General features: G+C 40.3%; 2 protein-coding genes and 1 long non-coding RNA gene across 6 annotated transcripts; 2 read left to right on the forward strand and 1 right to left on the reverse strand.

Moving 5' to 3' along the window:
- Positions 1 to 577: 577 nt before the first annotated feature.
- si:ch73-139j3.4 (tetraspanin-19) lies at positions 578 to 4,772 on the forward strand. 3 transcript variants are annotated; one of them, XM_017494893.3, is made up of 9 exons: positions 578 to 688; positions 882 to 962; positions 1,133 to 1,211; positions 1,437 to 1,552; positions 2,412 to 2,486; positions 2,785 to 2,886; positions 3,057 to 3,218; positions 3,372 to 3,455; positions 3,556 to 4,772. In XM_017494893.3, the coding sequence occupies exons 2-9, from the start codon at positions 897 to 899 to the stop codon at positions 4,057 to 4,059; spliced, it is 1,188 nt and encodes a 395-aa protein (XP_017350382.1). In that variant the 5' UTR covers positions 578 to 688; positions 882 to 896; the 3' UTR covers positions 4,060 to 4,772. The 3 variants fall into 3 exon arrangements, with proteins under 3 accessions (XP_017350382.1, XP_017350380.1, XP_017350381.1); XM_017494891.2 differs by having other exon boundaries at positions 579 to 788; positions 870 to 962; XM_017494892.2 differs by having other exon boundaries at positions 579 to 788.
- kitlgb (kit ligand b) lies at positions 4,295 to 16,124 on the reverse strand. The gene is made up of 8 exons (XM_017494895.3): positions 15,881 to 16,124; positions 15,556 to 15,663; positions 12,931 to 12,987; positions 10,788 to 10,946; positions 9,699 to 9,867; positions 9,430 to 9,518; positions 8,093 to 8,229; positions 4,295 to 7,946 (listed from the first exon to the last, which is right to left on the reverse strand). Exons 1-8 carry the CDS (start codon positions 15,902 to 15,904, stop codon positions 7,916 to 7,918), a joined length of 774 nt encoding a protein of 257 aa, XP_017350384.1. The 5' UTR covers positions 15,905 to 16,124; the 3' UTR covers positions 4,295 to 7,915.
- On the forward strand, positions 7,882 to 10,912 carry LOC124629227 (uncharacterized). Of its 2 annotated transcripts, none has more exons than XR_008398395.1 (4): positions 7,882 to 7,972; positions 10,430 to 10,510; positions 10,600 to 10,679; positions 10,775 to 10,912. It is a non-coding gene; the product is annotated as an uncharacterized LOC124629227 (long non-coding RNA). The 2 variants fall into 2 exon arrangements; XR_006984153.2 differs by lacking the exon at positions 7,882 to 7,972 and adding an exon at positions 8,210 to 8,273.
- Positions 16,125 to 18,822: the final 2,698 nt, after the last annotated feature.

The raw sequence follows: 18,822 nt of genomic DNA on the forward strand, positions 1-18,822 counted from the left end.
CAGGATAGGTTCTGAGTCCACTGTGATCCTGAACAGGATTAAACGCTGGATGAATGAAAAAAGGGTGGTGTGAATATATATTTTTATATCTATCCATCCATCCATTTTCTTTACCGCTTATCCTTCACTGGGTCTCGGGGGGGCCTGGAGCCTATCACAGGGAATTTGGGGCACAAGGCAGGAGACAACCTGGACAGGGTATCAATTTATCTCAAGGTACAATCACACACATTCACACCCATTCACACACTATGGAGAATTTGGAAATGCCAATCAGCCTACAGCACATGTCTTTGGACTGGGGGAGGAAACCAGAGTAGCAAGAGTATTGTGAAGCACCTGAAGCACAGGGAGAAGAGGCAAAGTCTAATCCAACCCCGGAGGTTATTATTATTATTATTGTTGTTGTTGTTGTTGTTGTTGTTATTATTATTATTATGGTCAGTATTATGAATATTATGGCCCTCATAATGAGCTAAAAACCTTCACCACCACCACTCAAGCCGTCTCCCCCCCACCCCCACCCCCCGTCTCACACACACACACACACACACACACACAAACACACACACACACACTCACACAAACTGTGAATACCAAGGTTAATGGTTGGTGTTGTTATAAGGAAGTGAACTTCAGTCCTGAGGCTGTATGGAAGGGCTTCTGGTAAAACAATCCAAACATACAGGTGAGGACTTGATAATAAGAAGGAGAATGATGAACGTTAGGAAGAAGTAAGCTTTTCACTCAAGAAGATTTGTTTTTACTCCAAAACAAACCGAGTTACGGTAAACAGCTCTCTATACATAGCACAACTCTGAATATTGTTGTTGATTTCCTGGTAGTTTAGTTTTAATCTCAGTTACCAGCCTTTATTGCAGCTCGTCTCCAACAACATGAAGGCTGAAGACAAACTGCAGATAGGAAAATTCCTTTTCATGCTGAACAACTCCTTTTTTATCGTAAGATATGATATTTCTATTTCTATATTTCTAGGTTAGTATACCAGTTAAGTTAAAGTGACAAATATATTTAAAGTGAAATATGTGTTTCACTATTGGAAACACATATCTGGTTGCTATACATTTCTATTATACGTAGCTTACATATGATAACATTAACACTTTTACAGATTCTTGGTATCAGCCTTTTTGGAGCTTCGGTATGGATCTTATTCGACACAAGTAACGTGATAACTGTTGTAAGCAATGGTAAGCTTTTTTTATTTTTTAATTTTTCTTAATCGAGTGACACGGAAGTTAGAAGTAGCGGGTAATTCTTTTGTCTAATGCGTGAGAAAAACTCTAGGAAGTGTAATTTGATCATTATTGACTGAGAAAGTTGTTTGTGTCTAAGCTTGAATGAGAAGACCCAACTGTGTGCTGATTGTATGATGACGCATAATGATAGTTTGCGTGTGGTCTCTGATCTCTTAGAGACGGACGTCAAGGTGGTGGCCGGAGGGCTGTTTATTATCGGTCTGGTGGTTGTGGGCGTCTCTATGTTGGGCTGCATTGGAGTCCACTTAGAAAACAGATGTTTCATTGCATTTGTAAGTGTTGCTTCATAATGGAACAATATACACTACAATAATAAAAAAAATAATTCACTCAACACTTATACACAAGTCACTGTTCAGTTTATACTGCATACTGTGTACACTCTAACAACAAAAAGTTCAGATTCTTAATGTTTTACTTGAACCCTTGTCTTTATCTTATCTTACCTTCAAACGTTTCCCCTAAATGATCCAATCACCTGGCAGCAGTGCAATGCATAAAATCATGCAGATACAGGTCAAGAGATGTTCACCTCAAACATCAGTATGTGGGGAAAAAATTTAATTTCAGTGACTTTGACAGTACTATGGTTGTTTGTAAGAGACGGACTGCTTTTGTCGTCTTTTCCCAATGTTCAACTGTCCAGTTTCCGTGAGTCTGCGCTCACTGTAGCCTCAGATTCCTGTTCTTGGCTGACAGGAGTAGAACCTGATGTGGTCTTCAAGCTTTGATGTGTTCCCTGATCTGAGATGCTTTTCTGTTCACCACAGTTGTAAAAAGTGACATCTTTCATCAACAAGGTGCTTCCATCCACTCAGTGGATGTTTTTTGTTTTTCGCACCATTGTGTGTAAACTCTAGAGAGTGTTGTGCATGAAAATCCCAGGAGATCTGAAATACTCTGGTACCAACAACCATGCCTAAAGCCACAGTGATCACATTCCCACATCCCAATGTTGGGCGTGAACATTAACTGAAGCTTTTAACCTGTACTATATGTGCATGATTGTATGCATTGTACTGCTGCCACATGATTGTCTGATTGGATAACTGCATGAATGAGCCAGGGTTCAGATGTTCTTAAGTGGATGGTCAACATTAACGTAATATTGTTCTTTTCAATCTCTTCCAGTACATGGGCCTCTTAATTGCCATCATTTTTGGTGAACTTTTCATCTCTTTCTTACTACTGATGAAAAAGAACCAAGTAAGTTTTTAGCCAGACTCATATTCAACTCATACAGTATATGTTCAACATATCACTTTAGACTTGTAACAAATAGTGACCTATCAGAGATTAGCAGTGTACCTACTAAGTCAGGGAAAAACTAAACACCAGAACCAGTGGACTATTCATTAGACACTTTTGGCTTATGGCAGATTTAATCCAATGCTGTGTGTGAGCACATTTCTCAGATCATGCTTCCTAACTGGACACTACAAGACCGATTATTTACTAAGACCCGATGCTGTTTGAACATGTTTGGAAATGTTCACTTTAACAGATTGAGAAGTTTTTGACTGGACGTGTAGATGCCATCATCAGCATGTATGGGGTTAATGATACACAAACCACCGGGAGTCTTCTGGACAATGTGCAGCAGTCTGTACGTACTGATTATACTTTGCATGCATTATTGAATGAAGCCTAATGATTAACCATAATTATTTTAGTCTGTTTGTAAATGTCTCCAAATAAGTTTAACTGTAATTAAAAGCATGGCTGGCTTCCATCATCTTTATGAACTCGCTCTGTAATGAGTGTGCTTTTCTCTAGGTAAAATGCTGTGGCAGACAGAACGCCAGCGACTGGGAGACAAACAAATTTATTCAGGTCCAGAACACAGCTGATATTTACCCTTGCTCTTGCTTCAATGGGAGCTGCCCTGTAATCCTGGTCAACGAGATGTTTGGAAATGGTACTCATATCTACGCAATGGTATTATAATGTTATGCTCACTCCTCATCAAATCACATTACCTTGTTGTTGATGGTTTTCCTATAACAGCATATCCCCCTGAGTATTTTATTCCTTAAATATATAACATTGAATTAATGATACTAGAAAGTGTGTGGTTGTTTCCTGGTATAGGGCTGTGAGGAGAAACTAAAGGATTGGTTTGAAAAGAACATATTTGTGATAGTAGGCATGGACCTTGCACTCGTAATCATTGAGGTATCTATATATACTAGAAAAATGTAGCAAACTTTGTTTTGTTTTGTTTTTTAGCCTTATCAGTACAATATAAACCTCTTGCTGTTGCTGCTTTGTTCAGATCCTGCAGTTTATTTTGGGATTTCTCCTCTTCCGGAACATTGGCTCTAAGATTAAAGCTCACCATGAAAATCTTCTCAACGCAACGGAAGAGATACCGGCATCAAGTTCTGACCTTCACCAAAATAATCTGGAGTCCTACCAGTCTTCTGACCAGCAGCTGCATGATGCTTATAATCAAGAACATACTGGACCGAGTTATGACCAGTATCACGATCCTCAACATCAGCCCAACAACCATACATATGATCAGAGACAGAACAATGAGTATAACGATGCTGGACAGAGTTTTGATCAGTATGAAAGCCAACTTTATCAGCAACATCATGGCCCAGACCTCAGTCATCACATATATAAAGAACAACATGCTGATGCGAGATATGACCAGTATCAAGAGCAACATTACCAATATGACCATGATCTGCACCACAGACAGAGCTATAATGGCAATTATAATCAGAGTTACGTTCATGATGACTACAGGAATAATTTTGATTGTTACTAGTCAACTCCAAAATTATTGGCACCTTTTAAAAGTGCACAAATGACACAATAGTTGTTGTTTTTTTGTTTGTTTTTTTTAAATTCCACTCAAACAATTGGAGAAAACACATTTCTGCTAAATTCTTAAAAGAACATCTCGTTTAAATTAACCATAATTTACATTAGTACGGAATATTTCAAATAAACATTTATAATAGATTTCTTTCAATTGCTCTCAGTCTATACAAGCTTTTTGGCCAAATACGATTGCACTTATTATATGGTTAAAAACATGCATTGTTTTCTTTGCTGTACAAACTCTTACATTAACATCTACGTAACAGGGTTTTAGCATTATGGTATTCCTAGACTATAGAGTACTAGTGTCAGGATGTAGCATGTCATTTGAGAGAGACTTCAATCTTCAGTGTATTTCTGTAAGTGGCACTGGATAACACCGTCCATTAAATTCACTTTATATATCAAAATCTACTCATTTTCAAGAGGGTGTCAATAGTTCTAGGGTTAACCGTATACATTATGTGATCGAATTCTTTATTTCATATATAATAGATGCAACACGTTTGTTTTTATGATCTCATCTTCAAGCCATCTGGTCCTGATATTTTTCATACCTTTGGAGAGTTTTCTCCACAGAAGCAGGAATTTAGTTTTCATTTCATTGACTGATCATTAGGTATGCAAAAAATATAAATAAATAAAAAAATAAAAACCTTTTTGTTTTCAACTTGGTATTTTATTTATAATACTGTATAATGAGTTTTATAAAAGTCTGTAACGTACAGTATAACAGCATTTGCTTATTGACATGTAAGGCATATGAAGATGAATTAGTGGGATAACAAACTAGCTTTTGGGTCCATTTTACATTACTTTAGTTGCTTTGAATTCCAGCTGAAAAATAAAACTGGTTAGCTTACTGATGAATGAATCCAGCTCTGTAGATTATACAGGTATATACTGTGAAATGAGAAATTCAGCAGGATCAAGTTTTACTGGTCAAGTAAGTTGGAAAGAAAATAAATACTGTTTATGGAGTTAAAGTTGGAAAATAGCCATATAAGTCATATGAATCACCTTTACTTCTGTCATTGTGACCAATAAATAAATTATACACAAAAAACCCCCAAAAAACATCATATGCCACGTACCCTTTGGCTGGCTTACAACTTTGACAGGATATTTTGATCTTGTTGTGACATCAAACAGACACATTTGTGAGTCACAGGAGTTATTCCCCCACTCGGTGCTACAGTCTGACTCAGGAAGTGTTTGGATGATGCTAGAATCATATGGTGTTGATCAGCGGTGTCTGGCTTGTAAGTGCACAGGCTATATGTGTGTCTTGTGTAGTTGTGCTGTTCAGATCTGAGTTGGTGTGCAGAGAGTGGGCTTAGACCGGAGTATGACTAATAACACCATAAAAAGCGGTGTGTCTGTGGACGCATGAGAGACGTCTTTGTTGAAGCCCCTCCGCGGTTGATGATAGCCAGTCTGCCATTACTGACCTCATATATCGCGAGCCGGAGGTCACGCTTTATGACAATAGTGGACAGCAGTCGCATTGTTAATTTGAGAGAGAGGGAGTTGATGAGTTCTGTGGGACAAAAGCGCTTCAGACTTCCTCCACCTAAACCTGAATGGGCAGAAAATGGCCCTTTCTAATACTGGCACTCACACTGAGTCAGGGACCAAACTGCTCAGCACAGTGTTTGGAAAGATGATGGACATTTGATATCGCTAACTCTACAGCGTACAGTTCATCACTCTGGGCTACGAAGAATTTTCAATAGAGAGTCCTGTGTTATTGACTTCAGCCCAGACGTACTGTACGCCGTAGTCCAGGGCAGCTGCATGGATAAACCCATCTTCAGAAGCCAAGTGAAACAGACACACAAAGTGAGAATCGAATTATGGGATGTGACTCAGATCCATCATGTGGCCTCAATTCTCATGCACTTTGACTCTCTGCTTATTGTCATGAAAACAGTCAGCTCTTTCTCCTCCTGCTGTAGAGATCAGTGTGTTTATTAGTGACAGAGTTACGACTTTTTACTCTGTGAGAGCACAGCGGTCTTTTTTTTAAGATTATTATTGTCACACCGTATAAGATGACCCCAGTACAAATCAGATTATACGATGAAGATCCCTTCTAAAGGAAATTACTGTACGAGCCCACGTCGATGCTTACATCATCAATCTGAGCTCATGCAGAAAATGGACTCGTATAAACAGAAACATTCTTCGACATGAGCTTGAGGTAATAAAGACATTATTTTCTGTCGGTTAGTTGTCAAATGTTTTGTTGACATTTTGCCATTGCTGTCCCGTGAGTTTTGCGTAATCCTGTGCCGTCCTCATATTGGTGGTTTTTACATAAATATCGTAGCGGCACTTACACTCTAAGATTTTACTAAAACAATTTCCGATACTGTCGCAATGGCACTCAATCGGCCTCTGGATCTTCTATGACCAACGAGCTCAATTCCTGACCAAAGAATTCTATTATGATGTTTGATTTTTGTCAGCGACAGGAAAAAATAAATCGGGGGTTAGCAAAAATCATACAGTGTAAAGCCAACGTGAAGGGGATTTTGCTTGTGATTTACTGTGCAACTAATAAGCTGCTTTATCAACACTTGCCCTTGACTATTTGTGTTGATTTGCTGAAGTTTAAGCACATACGAACCAGTTATAGCAATGGCAAATGCATTGTAGACAAAAAGTTGACCAGTGGTAAGCAGCCATAAGGTTTTCTTTTTTCATGTCATCATCTGGAATCTGAACCAAAAATGGCCGTAATTCAACTAATACTTGTGCTGCTTTTTTTTTCCTTTCTTTTAATTTTGGACCAAAAGTGGCCCGGCTTTAAGCATACAGTCTAATCAACGTGGAGCTGTTGTGTTCTGGCCACTAGATTTGGATGAGTTTGGATTACTGCCATACCACAGGAATTTTAGCACCAGATTAAGTGGTAAGAGTGGGCTGGCTTTGTTTTTTTCCGATTTGAAAAGAATGTACTTTTGGAGTGGGCCAGCTCATACAATTGTTGCATTTCAATATGACCACCAGAAACAATACATCCCTCGTACAAGATGACCTTGGCTTTAATAACATGAGTGTGATGCCTCTTACCATGCTTCCCCCACAAACAAACACACTCCTGTAATAAACAATGCAACCGTTACCACCGTTGTACCTCTCACGCCCACATTTGATGGCACTCTGCCCTGTCCTCACAGAAATCCTAAAATGCGATGAATGAACTGCAATCTGCAATGGATCTTTCATCCGCCATCCAGTGCTCCTAACTGTGCATACCGCCACTACAAGTACGCCCACTGTTCTGCCACAGTGCTGCGCTGCACCACGGAGGAAGCCTCGGCAATACAACACAAAAAAGCCATTTGTCCTCTGAAATGAGGCCTGCAGCACCAGCAGTCAGCCTCAAAGACATGGACCTGCCGCAGGCATCGCAGCGGTTACGCCTCTGCTGTGGCCACTTCTTCAAAAGAGCTGTGCTTCCTGTTCCGGCCAAACCACTAAATCACCAAAGCGTTCCACCAGGCTGTTTTCAAGGATGCCTTCTTGTTTGTGCAATCCAGAAGAAGCACAGTGATTTACTAACTATTGGGCAGCTGGAGAGTCCGATGCTGGGGGCGGAAGATGTTAGGATTCTTGCAAGTGAGGTCATTCGTTGGGTATTCATCAAATGCATGGCTAACTGTTTAATGTTTAACTCTTCAGCCAACAAAGAGGGTTGGTAAGAGCAGTTGATCCTGGGATTCTGTTCAACGCCCTTCATTATGTACTTCATATATCCAGAGAATGCCATCGAATACTTTAGGTGCGCCGGATTAAACGCCAGTGTCCTCAACCTGCTGCACCCTGAGGAGAAATGAACATGGAACAATGTGAGGCTTCTTGTTTCAACTCTTGTTTATAAAACAAAAACAAACACTGGGTTTGTCATTACTGAAAGCAGCAACATTTGTAGCGTGGTATTGTAGTGGTCTAAAATGAAGCCCTCGTACCTGTATTGGTTATTTAAGAAACATGATTGACTGTCATTGTGTGACGCATCTATACTGGCGTCAGGGTCACTTTGTCTCGCCACGTCATCGCTCTCTTCATGTCTCCTTTCCACACAGCACATTTTTCGACGAAGCACCTACAAGATTGACAAATCTAAAGCCCCATTCCACATGTACACAGGTATTGTTTACGATGTTGTTGTTGTTGTTTTCTACGTTTTGGCCTCCTGTTCATGTGAAAGCAGCATTTTGGGTCATTTAAAAAAAGAGGCTTTAGAAAACACCATCCAAGGTGGAGAATTAAAAAAATAAATAAAATGTTTATAAATTCTGAAGGGTTGATCCGCATTTGAAGCCTTTGCAAACTTCGTGATACATGTCTCATCTGACTGCATCACAATAACTGAATTCTGTACTAATACACCAGGATTTAAAACAATAAAACTGGTACAGTACCGCCATTGTTCGTCTACAGAACCACAATCTTTGTCCGTTATGTTGCTTAGCAACCAATGCTTACTGTTAACAGACAGTGGTGTGGCAGAAGAACTGTTTATTGCGAATATAATAATAATAATAATAATAATAATTATAATAATAATAACTTTATTTTGTATGGTGCCTTTAAGGAAGCTTCTCAAAGCGCTTTACATAGCAGAAATACATCAAAGAATAAAACAAACAGTAAATCAACGATGAATACCACAATCAACAATAACCCAACCTCAAAAAAATAAGTTTTAAATCAAATATGATTTAAAAATTGCAAGTGTTTGTGCTTGACGAATTTCAGCTGGAAGTAGGTTCCACATCTTGAGTGCATATATAGAAAAATCCCCATCACCCATAGAACATAAACGTGTTAAGACCATAATTTAATTATAAATTAAATGATTATTTAATGACGTGCGTTTCCAAATTGTTTTTCTTTTTTTTTTTTACATGGACGGTACGGTGTCCAATATGTGCAAACCACGTAAACAAACCGAAAACTCAATAGAAAAACAACAAACACGATAACAAAACCAAAAACACAACAGCAAATCAACAAAACCAACACAAACCCCCAACCCAATCAGCAACCAGCATGTGCCGTTCAAAACCCACCTACCGTTTCTTTTTTGAAGTAATGTTGATGTGTGTCTGAATTTGCTGTTGTGATTTTGGTTGAGTTGTTGTTTTCAGATTTCCTGTTCCTGTGTTTTTGGTTAGTTAATGCGTTTTGTGCTTACAGGCTACAGTAAGACTGAGCTATTAAAAAAAAATGTGGAGACAATTTTTTTTTGCATGAAATATGACTACTACATTAATTAAAGAGAATGAAAGAGAGACTTAACTGTTCTGAGAATGAGCGCAAGTGCAGCAAGACAGGGAATGACGAGTAACGCTAGAACACCTGGGACCGCTCGGTCAATCACACGCCGATCTGCGAAAACACAATGGTATAGTCACACTGGGGTCATGTATGGGCATGAAGTTAAATACCTATTATCAGTGACATCATATCACTTTCACGCAACCTACTGTTTATGACTGGGCATGTTTTCAATTAAGTTGGCTTGTAAATCTCAGTGTGTGAGTCTGTGTGTGTGTGTGCGTGGCTCACCTGATGTAACTACAGGTGCAGTAGGAGTGGGACATGGAGGAGGAGTACAGTAAAACTGGTGGGGTGTGGAGGCAAATGTTACAAGAACCTCTTTGATGTGGTCGAAATAGCGTCTGGTGGACCATCGTGCACTCCGATAATGACACTTAAAGGCCTGCATTGTTGACTCCTGGGACAGACACAATATCATATGTTTAATCTAAAGCCAGTTATACACTGTGCGATTTCAGCAGTCTTTTAAGATTATTTCTTGTCACACTGTATGAAGTGAATACACTCAATAAAACCTTTAAGAGAACATTACTATGCGTTTAAGAGAATGTTCTGCTTGCATTAATACCCAGGTGCAGGGTTGTTCACTAATCACAGGGTTGGCGGTTCGATCCCCGGCCCACATGACTCCACATGCCGAAGTGTCCTTGGGCAAGACACTGAACCCCAAGTTGCTCCCGATGGCAAGTTAGCGCCTTGCATGGCAGCTCTGCTACCAGTGGTGTGTGAGTGTGTGTGTGAATGGGTGAATGAGACACAGTGTAAAGCGCTTTGGATAAAAGCGCTATATAAGTGCAGACCATTTACCAATACTTAATAAGTATATTTTTTTATCTGTCCATTAGCATGTTTCATTTACACTTCGCAATTGACACAACCGTACTTGGAGCTATCCTGCGAGTTTTGCGTAATCCTATTGTGGCTTTTAGATGACATTTCCATCCATTTATCCTCCATAGCGCTTATCCTACACAGGCTCATGGGGGAGCCTATCACAGGGAACTCGGGGGCATCCTGCACCGGATGCCAATCATCGCAGGGTAATACACACACATTCATACACCCATTCTCACACTACGGACAGTTTTGGAAATGCCAGTCAGTCTACAACGCTTGTCTTTTGTAACAGGTGGAAACCCTCGAAGCACGGGAGAACATGCAAACTCAGAGCAGAGGTGCGATTCGAACCGCCAGCCCTGGAGGTGCGAGGTAAACATGCTAATCACTAAGCTAACGTGCCCCCTAGATGGCATTTTAATATTTAATATAAACAAACCATGACTTTGTGTATTATTCATAAACAGCGGTGTAATTTACCAACTCCTCGTTATCAATGGTGACGCGAAGTCCTTGCAGCATGGTGATGAAGATAGTAATATTTTCTCTGTTGGATGAAACGTTGCCAAACTTCAGGGCTAAGTTTTTCAAACTGCTCTCTGCTGGATACAGGTTCAGGTGAACCCAGCACATCCCTCCCTGAAACAGCAGAAAAGGAGAGTCATGCTTAAAACAAGCCCTTACAGTACAGTCACTTCCAAAAGTATTGGCACCCTCCAACAGAATGGGCAATTGTAGTATAAATATCTCAAATATACATCACATACAACGATTCAGTTGTTCCAAATCATAAACTCATCCCTATAACAACTTTTGCAAATGTTGCAAAATTATTTGCACCCTCAGAGGACATTTAATATATAAATGCCAACAAATCTATCTAAAAGCACCACATCATTGGAAAATATCCAATAGTCATATCCTGTTTCTTTGGGGTATAACACACAGCATTCAAGTCATGTCAGAATTATGGTATTTATGAGCTTCCGACTTATATCAAGCGTAATTATCGGTTATGCTCAGAATTTTCTGAAAGCCAAACGACGGGATGTCATGTCAGGATTCATCCGTACACGTATATAAATTATTCACTATTATTCTCTAGTATCAACCACGCAATAACAGGTAGTTAAGCTTTCTATCTACAAACTAGTGAAAGAAGTTAAGGGGTTGTGGGCAATTACATAGAAATGACTCATTCTTCAGTCAGAGCAGCAATAAACCGTTTTTGTCATCCATTACCATGGGAAAATCCAAAGACATTTAAACCCAAAACAGATGGTTGTTGATACCTGCATGGCTCTAGTAATGTACAGAAGAAACACATAAATAGTTGAAATACCACAAAGTTCAGTCATTACTCATAAAAATTCTGGAGTCGGAAACAAAATGTACCTGCACAGTTAAGTGAAACTACAGTTTGGAATTGCTTGTGAGGTTGTTGAGGCACTACAGTTGAATAGGGTATTTAAACAAATTAAAAAAAGCAGGGGTCACGGTTAATCTTTGCCAACAGACTGCTGATCAATTTCCATTAAAATTGCCATGTGTTTATGCAAATGAGGCGCTCTTCATTCATAAACTTACATGCCCAATAAAATCAAGTCTTTAGAATTAAAATGATCATTTTAAAGTGAAGGTGAAGACACTCTTCATTCATAAAAGTTCTTATGGAAAGGTTTGCTGAAAAATCAAATGTTTATTTTGTTTAATCAAGAAAATGTCATGCACTGTTAAAAAATGTATCATGTCAATTTTTCAATATAAAATCTGACATTAATTCAACAATAATCAACGTTTTGGGAAAATCCTCAGTAATAAACTTCTACTTATGACATAGGAATGTAAATGTAGGCCATCTAGAAACTCAGATACATTGGTACAGTTTTAAAAAATAAATAATTCCACACTAGAAACTGGGGTTTACAAAGAAAATTGACATATACGTCATAATCACACATACATCACTGTACGTAGCAAGGAACAAGCTGTTCAGTGATTTATGACATGATGTCATTGTGTAGTGGGCTTCAATTTCACTAGTGGACAAAAAAACCCACTATAACAAACCTACTTCTTTTAAATCATTGACATTTTTATTTTTTTTTACTACAATGCAAGAGAAGGCCTCTCCAAAAAAGAGGGAAATGATTTATGTGACCAAAATAATCATTCCTACCTGTAGTGTCTTGCCTTAAAATGATTAGACACGACCTCCATAAAAGAGGCTTTTTGTAAAGGTTGCGAGAAAGAAATTTCCTCCTGAAAGAAAAGCAGCACCTGGACTTGACAAAGACCTATGCAAGCTACAGTCATCAAGTGTTATAGAGAGATAAGGCCAATCATGTTTGCTTAAAAAGCAGATTATGTTTATTGTGGGAGTGCCACGTGTAAGAGAACTTCCTGTTTGAAGAAAAACACTCTCTGCCGTGTGCTTACACCATGTTTACGCTCGAAGTATCACTCTTTGCATGTGGTATTCCTTTTTGCTTATTTTTTTATGATGTTGACAATCAGTTTGGAGTGGAGTGTAAATTGTGGGTATCATACTGTATATGTTTTTCATTCATTCATGCTGAATCATTTTGAGTCGATCAGATGCCTGTGTATTGGTCAGACTTACCACGTCTTTGGAAATGTAACGAACACGAATTTTGTAATCCTTGGGAATGTTTTCTCTCTGTGAAAAACAGGACATTTATTAGAATTTAAAAACCACAACATTAAAAAAAAAATAGAAAAGTTCAGTTACAAATAATACAAACAATAGAGGAAGTAGAGTGCATACAGGTGTATGGGGACCTCTAAGTCAGTGAAAGTCATAACCTTTGTTACTGAGCCCTTACATTGGAACAGCTTGATAGAAATAACATGACTTCATTTGATTCATGTAACATCATACTGTATAAGGGGGGTATGGTCATCATCACACAGGAAGTTGATCCCAAAACGTTTGAGGTCAGAAAAGTGACGTGATTTATAGCTATTTTTTTTCCTAACGTTACAAAATGGCCATGAATGATTTAATATACATATGTATGATGTAAATATACATAAGATATATTTCTGCTACAAAATAAGCATTAAGTTAAAATCCTAAAATCATCTGTATATATTGTTCGGGATCATTGGGACAGCCTTAAAAGGGTTTTCCAATGAAGTAACAAAAATATTAGCATTAATATAATCTACTCATTCACTCTTATAACAGAACCCTAACTGTGATATATTTACTGCAATGTAGAATGGCAAGAGAGAGAGAGAGAGAGAGAGAGAGAGAGAGAGAGAGAGAGAGAGAGAGAGAGAGAGAGAGAGAGAGAGAGAGAGAGAGAGAGATAGAGAGAAAGAAGGAGAGAGAGAGAGAGAGAGAGAGAGAGAGAGAAAGAAGGAGAGAGAAAGAGAGAGAGAGAGAGAGAGAGTCAGAGAGAGAGAGAGAGAGTGAGAGAGTGAGAAAGAGAGAGAGATAGAGAGAAAGAAGGAGAAAGAGAGAGAGCGAGATCAAAAACCAAAACAGATTTTTACTTATGTTCTGTGTTTATATAATTTTAGATACTGATGTCGATGTTTATTCTGTATAATCCTGTGTTATGTTGCTACTGTGAGAGATTAATTATAATGATAAGTTTTAGTGCTGGTTTTCTTCTATTTTTATTAGTTAATCTGTTATATTGTAATGTAATTTTTGGAAAAGATTGGATATGAATTTGGAAAATACTGGAGCTTTTTCGAAACCCTGTTATTGTTGTTACTGAGGTTAGAAATGAATTACAAAACGTTTGGCCGACATCTGAATACGTCATCAGTTTTATTAGTCCACTGTGTTCATACAATATTATAATTTTACTGTTAGAACATGACTAACGATGAATCTGAAGCTCTTTAACACTTTGGATTATGTTCAATAAAAAATGATCATTTTAAAGTGAAGACACTCTTCACTATAAATGTTTTTTTTTATGGAAAAGTTTGCTGAAAAATCAAACGTTTATTTTGCTTAATCAAGAAAATGTCATGCACTGTTATTAAAAAAACATGTATTACATCATTTTTCAATATAAAATCTGACATCGATGCAACAGTGATTTTTGGGAACGTTTTGGGGGAAATCCTCAGTAATAAACTTCTGTTTAGAAAATAGGAATGTAAACACAGGCCATCTAGAAGCTCAGCTACATTGGTACAGTTTTAAAAAATACAATCTGATTTCGATTGTTTCCACACTAAGTGAGGTTTACAAAGTAAATGTTATTAATCAATGTGATGAGTAAGCATACTACAAATAAATAACATGTTTAAACGTGGAGATGAAAGTAAAAGCCTAGACTAATAAAAACACGTTGTTGCAACATACCATTTAACAATGACAAATTGCTTTCAGTCCATTTTGATAAAGGGTTAAGATATGCTTCTTTGGAATATGATTTTGTAACATGTAGACAGTCAACAACTTTCAGATTTTTGTTAAATCAATTGTTTGTTAGATAGATAGATAGATAGATAGATAGATAGATAGATAGATAGATAGACAGACAGATAGATATACACACAGACAGTCAGATAAATATACAGACAGACAGACAGATAGACAGACAGATAGACAGACAGACAGATATACAGACAGACAGATATACAGACAGACAGACAGATAGATAGATAGATAGATAGATAGATAGATAGATATACAGACAGACAGACAGATAGATATACAGACAGACAGACAGTCAGATAAATAGACAGACAGACAGACAGACAGACAGACAGATAGACAGACAGATAGACAGATAGACAGATAGATAATTTTATTTGTCCTCAAAGTGGAAATTTGTTTCCACCATGGGTGAGTAGAAAAACATAAACACAACACCATATATTAACATGATTAAGAAAGCTTAGATATGGTAGAAATTCCAAAACTGTCCGCATATATCCGTCCTACTCTGCATAGACTCTCAGGGGAAAAAAGAAGAAGAAAAACTGTACTAGTGCTTATGTGGCTTTAATATGTTATATTTCACCAGGAAATATAGTAGATATAGTGTACCTTTAAAATCACAGTTCTTCGAGTAAAGCTTTAAAGGGTATATTTTATGCACCTTTCCAGGTAAAAGATATACTAAATAAAGGAAGGTTCCACCCCAGCAATAAGGAGATGTACAGTTTAGTGTCCATTTTCTGACAGTATATCCTAAATACACATGAAAAAAAAAAAAACAAGCAGTGAAAGATGTGAGCATGCAATGCGTCTCACCAGTGTGTCTAGTGTGGCCACATCGTCAGTCAAAGGACTTCCAAACACACCAGAGCAGGCGACAAGCCCGGAAAAGAGCAACACCAACACACATGCGCATCCTCCGATCTGGGAGACAGTGATACAAAAAAAAGTGATCAGACCCCTGTTGAGTTACAAGTGTCTGATTGCTCACGGTAGAGATTAAAGCAATAAGGACAGCCCGGTGCATGGAGGAGGTTTACATACGCGCACAGACGGCGCTCCTATAATGAGGCTGGAGTTCAGACAGGAAAGGAGAAATAAACGTGTGAAGTGAAAGTGTGCGCTTCTGTCCGCTTCTTACCTTAATCTCCTTCATGTGGACCATGAGACTTCCAACTAAACTCGGTGGATCTTCTATTTTCTCCGTTTTCTCCGACAGCGGTATGCAGACATGATTCCACTTGCACGTGTACACACCAATGACCCGAAATCGGGCCGGAAAAGAAGCGCGCGCGCGCGCGCGTGTGTGTGTGTGTGTGTGTGTGTGTGCGTCAGTGCATCGTGCGTAGCGTGTGTCCTAGGAGTATTGACAGCTTTCTTCAACACACGCGCGCGCGCACACACACACACATTCTTAGAAACCCTGAGGGGACAAGGGTGCCTGGGCTGTATCCAAAACCACATTCCACACACTACATGTTAATAAACGCGACTCACCGCAGCAGTTTACAGCATGAGCACGGGTCCGCCCACTTTTATGGATTCTGCAATACTCAGATGTGGATGTGGATGTGGATATGGATATGGATGTGGATGTGGATGTGGATACGGATGTGGATGTGGATATGGATAAGGATGTGGATATGGATGTGGATATGGATAAGGATGTGGATATGGATGTGGATATGGATAAGGATGTGGATATGGATGTGGATATGGATGTGGATATGGATAAGGATGTGGATATGGATGTGGATATGGATGTGGATATGGATAAGGATGTGGATATGGATAAGGATGTGGATACGGATGTGGATACGGATAAGGATGTGGATATGGATGTGGATACGGATACGGATGTGGATATGGATGTGGATATGGATACGATATGATATAAAATACGACATGTAGTGGTGGGGGTAATAAGCGGTTTGTACTCAGATCAGCTGCTTGCCTTTGAGGAAACTTCAAATGAAAGTGTATTTGAGTGACTCACTGAAATGTCAGTATGCAGCTGATGGAAAGACTAACCAGCAATTTCCACATGAAACTGGTCATGTGGAAATTCACTCCCAGTGTTCCCGGTATAAACTCTGGATCCACTGCCACCTCACTCCCAGTGTTCCCGGTATAAACTCTGGATCCACTGCCACCTAACTCCCAGTGTTCCCGGTATAAACTCTGGATCCACTGCCACCTCACTCCCAGTGTTCCCAGGATAAACTCTGGATCCACTCCCACCTCACTCCCAGTGTTCCCGGTATGTATTCTGGATCCACTGCCACCTAACTCCCAGTGTTCCCAGGATAAACTCTGGATCCACTGCCACCTCACTCCCAGTGTTCCCGGTATAAACTCTGGATCCACTGCCACCTCACTCCCAGTGTTCCCAGGATAAACTCTGGATCCACTCCCACCTCACTCCCAGTGTTCCCGGTATGTATTCTGGATCCACTGCCACCTCACTCCCAGTGTTCCCAGGATAAACTCTGGATCCACTCCCACCTCACTCCCAGTGTTCCCGGTATGTATTCTGGATCCACTGCCACCTAACTCCCAGTGTTCCTGGTATAAACTCTGGATCCACTGCCACCTCACTCCCAGTGTTCCCAGGATAAACTCTGGATCCACTCCCACCTCACTCCCAGTGTTCCGGGTATGTATTCTGGATCCACTGCCACCTCACTCCCAGTGTTCCCGGTATAAACTCTGGATCCACTCCCACCTCACTCCCAGTGTTCCCGGTATAAACTCTGGATCCACTCCCACCTCACTCCCAGTGTTCCCGGTATAAACTCTGGATCCACTCCCACCTCACTCCCAGTGTTCCCGGTATGTATTCTGGATCCACTGCCACCTAACTCCCAGTGTTCCCGGTATAAACTCTGGATCCACTGCCACCTCACTCCCAGTGTTCCCGGTATAAACTCTGGATCCACTGCCACCTCACTCCCAGTGTTCCCGGTATAAACTCTGGATCCACTGCCACCTCACTCCCAGTGTTCCCAGGATAAACTCTGGATCCACTCCCACCTCACTCCCAGTGTTCCCGGTATAAACTCTGGATCCACTCCCACCTCACTCCCAGTGTTCCCGGTATAAACTCTGGATCCACTGCCACCTCACTCCCAGTGTTCCCGGTATAAACTCTGGATCCACTGCCACCTCACTCCCAGTGTTCCCGGTATAAACTCTGGATCCACTGCCACCTCACTCCCAGTGTTCCCAGGATAAACTCTGGATCCACTCCCACCTCACTCCCAGTGTTCCCGGTATGTATTCTGGATCCACTGCCACCTCACTCCCAGTGTTCCCGGTATAAACTCTGGATCCACTCCCACCTCACTCCCAGTGTTCCCGGTATAAACTCTGGATCCACTCCCACCTCACTCCCAGTGTTCCCGGTATGTATTCTGGATCCACTGCCACCTCACTCCCAGTGTTCCCGGTATAAACTCTGGATCCACTCCCACCTCACTCCCAGTGTTCCCGGTATAAACTCTGGATCCACTCCCACCTCACTCCCAGTGTTCCCGGTATAAACTCTGGATCCACTGCCACCTCACTCCCAGTGTTCCCGGTATAAACTCTGGATCCACTCCCACCTCACTCCCAGTGTTCCCGGTATAAACTCTGGATCCACTCCCACCTCACTCCCAGTGTTCCCGGTATAAACTCTGGATCCACTGCCACCTCACTCCCAGTGTTCCCAGGATAAACTCTGGATCCACTCCCACCTCACTCCCAGTGTTCCCGGTATGTATTCTGGATCCACTGCCACCTCACTCCCAGTGTTCCCGGTATAAACTCTGGATCCACTCCCACCTCACTCCCAGTGTTCCCGGTATAAACTCTGGATCCACTGCCACCTCACTCCCAGTGTTCCCGGTATAAACTCTGGATCCACTGCCACCTCACTCCCAGTGTTCCCGGTATAAACTCTGGATCCACTGCCACCTCACTCCCAGTGTTCCCAGGATAAACTCTGGATCCACTCCCACCTCACTCCCAGTGTTCCCGGTATAAACTCTGGATCCACTCCCACCTCACTCCCAGTGTTCCCGGTATAAACTCTGGATCCAC

Source organism: Ictalurus punctatus, chromosome 19 (assembly GCF_001660625.3).
Source record: "Ictalurus punctatus breed USDA103 chromosome 19, Coco_2.0, whole genome shotgun sequence".
Taxonomy (NCBI): Eukaryota; Metazoa; Chordata; class Actinopteri; order Siluriformes; family Ictaluridae; genus Ictalurus; species Ictalurus punctatus.